Raw genomic sequence first — 3,586 nt, forward strand, 5'->3', positions numbered from 1 at the left:
TTAGTTGGATGAGAAACTGGCTTAATCCACATTAGGTTTCCATAATTTATAAATAAAAGTCTTTTGATAATACAGACTCTATGATCTCTAAGACTCCCTTGTAGCTTAATGATACCTGATTTCAAAATTAAATAAGAGGGGGAACTTCTTAGATAATATTTGAGTGCCCATAGTTACTATCTTTGACAAGAAGTCAAATAAAAAATATTCTGTAATGAATTCACACAATTTATCTTCACTCAAACATTCAATCCTGTATAATGTTAGCATTAAATATCTTGTAGCCAAAATTTAAGCCATAAGACAGATGAAATAAACTGATGTTAATAATTTCGCTCATTTTACAAGATTTCCCCCCTTCTTTTGAAAATAAAATATTGTGTTTAAGCTGATCCACTTTAAAATAATTTTTTTAAACCAACTTTTAATTATCCTCAGATAGTGATTATTATCTATATTCAACCACAGTACTGTGTCTAGAAAGCCCTGTTAAGATATAGTTACTCTGCATTTTAAGAACACTGTACTTTCTCCCTTTGAAATATTGATTTGATTTTACCAGCGTGATGTCCCCACGGTGCACCCTGAGGTGGTGGTTGTTAATTAGTGAATGAGTCTGGAGTAGGTCCTACTGAGTTATTAGGAATACTCTCCAATTTGACACAGCTGAAGTGCATATTTAACATTTCATTCCTGGCTCACTGTAGCTATGACCCATCTCGCGTATTGTTGATTCACAAGAATCAAAATCCCATCGGTGTGTTTGCTTTCTGGTACTTGACTGTTGATAGCTCAGAGGTGTTGGTGGTTAATAGTCAACATTCACAAAAATCTTATGAGGCCAAACCTCATAACTTGCCAAGGGCTAAGATGGTTTAAATTTACCATCCCTGAAATAAAGTGTTCTTTTCTTTCTCTGGCTTAAAAAGATGTTAGAGAAAGTCTGTTTTGATTTGGATGATTACGTTTAGAAATAAACTAAACAACAAAAACCTTGATGCTGCCATTATTAGCTCTACTAGGGGTTTCCTTGTCAATAGCTGGTTGCCTCCTCTTAATTCTATTGCTAGTTTGCCCCTTTTTCAATAGTGAGTTGTCATCTTGCAACTATAACAAAACAAGCTATTTAAATTAACGTGAATGAGAACTGTGATGTATTGGAACGAAACAAGCACTTTTGGGGACTGACCTTGAATTAATTCCCTGCACCAGCATTTGCATTTCCCAAAGTGTGTTCCAAGAACCCTAGTTAGGGAAACATTTCATGTCAGTATTTCTCAGTGTGTAGATCATCTGCATCTGAAATACCTGGGGTGTTAAAGTACAGGCTGCAGGGCTGCTTCTGAGGGGCTTGGTAATATGAATTTTCAACAGTTTCTCAGAGTGATTCACATGTACTTTGGCAAAAAGGGATCTAGTAAATTTGTGAATTACTTTCTTTTTTTTTTGGTTTTTCCTTTTTTTGTTTCGTTTTGTTTTGTTTAAACAAATGTGTACCACGATGTTTCAACAAGTAAGACAAATGTCATGAATGTGAAAGCTGCAGTTTGCAATATACCACATTTAGAACCCAGGGGAGTTGAATTAGAGGCGGTAGTCATTCTAATTAAACAATCAGGTAATTTCACGACAAGTATCAAAACTGTCCACTTAAGTTTCTTTTTTCTTGATGATCAGAGGTCCCACGTTGACTCCAGTCTCTTCGTTGTGTTTTGTATGAGACCCATCACAGAACGGGAACTTTTTGGACCTCCAGAAACGGCAGTACACAGCTTTATCTCCCAAATCCTCCATGTCAAAAGCACGTACTATCTTTGGGTTGTCTTTCTGGATGTGAAGGTTTATCACAGCTTTATTTCGATGATCTTTAACATAAAATCTTTTGTAAGCTAGATAACCAATTGCAGCTGTCCCAGCAGCAAGGGTAACTGCTGCCATCCATTCAACTCGTCCGCTGGAACAGGAAGTCAGACTCATGGCGCCGTCGCTTGCAAGGCGTGTGCACTAGGATACCGAGCACAAACGGGTTCGCGCGGCCAGCGAGAGTCAAGGTAGGTGCCAGCGGCGTACTAAGGTTACCGACTCCGCGCTGCTACCGCCGAATTACTTTCTTGACTTACAGACTACATTAGCAAATTAAAGGATCTGAAAAGGATCTGAAAAGTCCTGTAGTAGAGACCTGTTTAACTTTTTTAAACCCAGGACTTTCTCAAATTGTTTGATTTTTCAGTTTCTTTTGTTTTTTGAGAGTCTCACTCTCTTGCCCAGGCTGGAGTGCAGGGGTGCGATCTTGGCTCACCGCAACCTCCGCCTCCCGGGTTCAAGCTATTCTCCTGTCTCAGCCTCCCAAGTAGCGGGGACTACAGGTGTGTGCCACCACACCTGGCTAATTTTTTGTATTTTTAGTAGAGACAGGGTTTCACCATGTTGGCCTGGTCTCAAACTCCTGGCTTCAAGTGATCTGCCCATCTAGGCCTCCCAAAGTGCTGGGATTACCCGTGTGAGCCACACTGCACCCTGTCTCAAATTGTTTGATTACAGAATTCTTTTTTGGGAGTAACATTTGTTAGTTGATCAAATACTATTGGGAAAAGTTTATCTAATAGCATAATAATTGTAGATTGTCGCAATTGCTTGCTAGTTTGATACTGAGTTACTGTAGTGTCTTGCTATAAGCATTAGACAGACATCTGAGTGTGAATCCTGAATTTTATACTGTTGGTTCAGTTACCTAGCAGTTATGTTCTCTTAATCACAAGGGAGATAGAGCGAAAGAGTGAGTTAATACCAGAAACATTGCTAGAAAAATAAACAAGTGTTTCTGATACTATCATATTTTATGAAGAGGGATGTATATGAATACTTCTGGCAATGTATTTTGCCCAGACATTCTACCTCCTCACTCTACACCTCCAGAGAAGAGATCTGGGAGATCTGGTTGCCATTTGACAGTAGACTATACAGAGGGAGGAGTAAAGAGCTCTTCCAGAAACGCCAATCAAGTAGAACAATGGGAAAGAAGTAAACACAGTTGAGCAGGAAATTGGATGGAACTGAAGTAATTCTTCACTCTGCAGCAGAAGTGGTTAAAGGCAACCCCAGTTTTTCTTCCCACCATTCTCCCATTAGGCATAAACAACACAGAGCCAGGCAGTAAAGAAATGATAAGGGAGGACTGAACTTTAGGGCCTTCTCTCTGGGGGTGGGACTGCCTTTTGCTTGGCTCTAGGACTAGAGGGACAAAGATGGGTCCAGAGTAAAGGAAGCAGGGCACAGATTAGCTGGAGGGAGAAAGATAAGGAGACCTCTGGGTTTCCTTTCAAATTGCCTGGGTTGATTGACCAGGATAGAGAAGGAGGCCAAATCCTGGGCTTGCTCATCCCGTCCCTGACCACACAAGGCATTTCATTTCTCCATGCTTTTGCACGCCTTGTCTCCCTTGTTTCTTCTTTTCTTTTCTTTCTTTTTTATTTCTTTCTTCTTCTTCTTCTTTTTTTTTTTTTGAGACAGGGTCTCTCTCCTTTACGTAGGCTGGAGTACAGTGGCCTGAACATGGCTCACGGCAGCCTCGACTTCTGGGGCTCAA

At 40.2% G+C, this 3,586-nt stretch overlaps 1 protein-coding gene across 1 annotated transcript; it reads right to left on the reverse strand.

Moving 5' to 3' along the window:
• Positions 1–1,650: 1,650 nt before the first annotated feature.
• LOC129009886 (CDGSH iron-sulfur domain-containing protein 1-like) lies at positions 1,651–2,028 on the reverse strand. The gene has a single exon (XM_054443484.2). It carries the CDS (start codon positions 1,975–1,977, stop codon positions 1,651–1,653), a length of 327 nt encoding a protein of 108 aa, XP_054299459.1. The 5' UTR covers positions 1,978–2,028.
• Positions 2,029–3,586: the final 1,558 nt, after the last annotated feature.

The sequence above is a fragment of the Pongo pygmaeus genome, chromosome 10 (assembly GCF_028885625.2).
Source record: "Pongo pygmaeus isolate AG05252 chromosome 10, NHGRI_mPonPyg2-v2.0_pri, whole genome shotgun sequence".
Taxonomy (NCBI): Eukaryota; Metazoa; Chordata; class Mammalia; order Primates; family Hominidae; genus Pongo; species Pongo pygmaeus.

Coding starts and splice junctions, on each gene's coding strand:
- LOC129009886 (XM_054443484.2), bottom strand. CDS start 1,977: ATGAGTCTGACTTCCTGTTCCAGCGGACGAGTTGAATGGATGGCAGCA.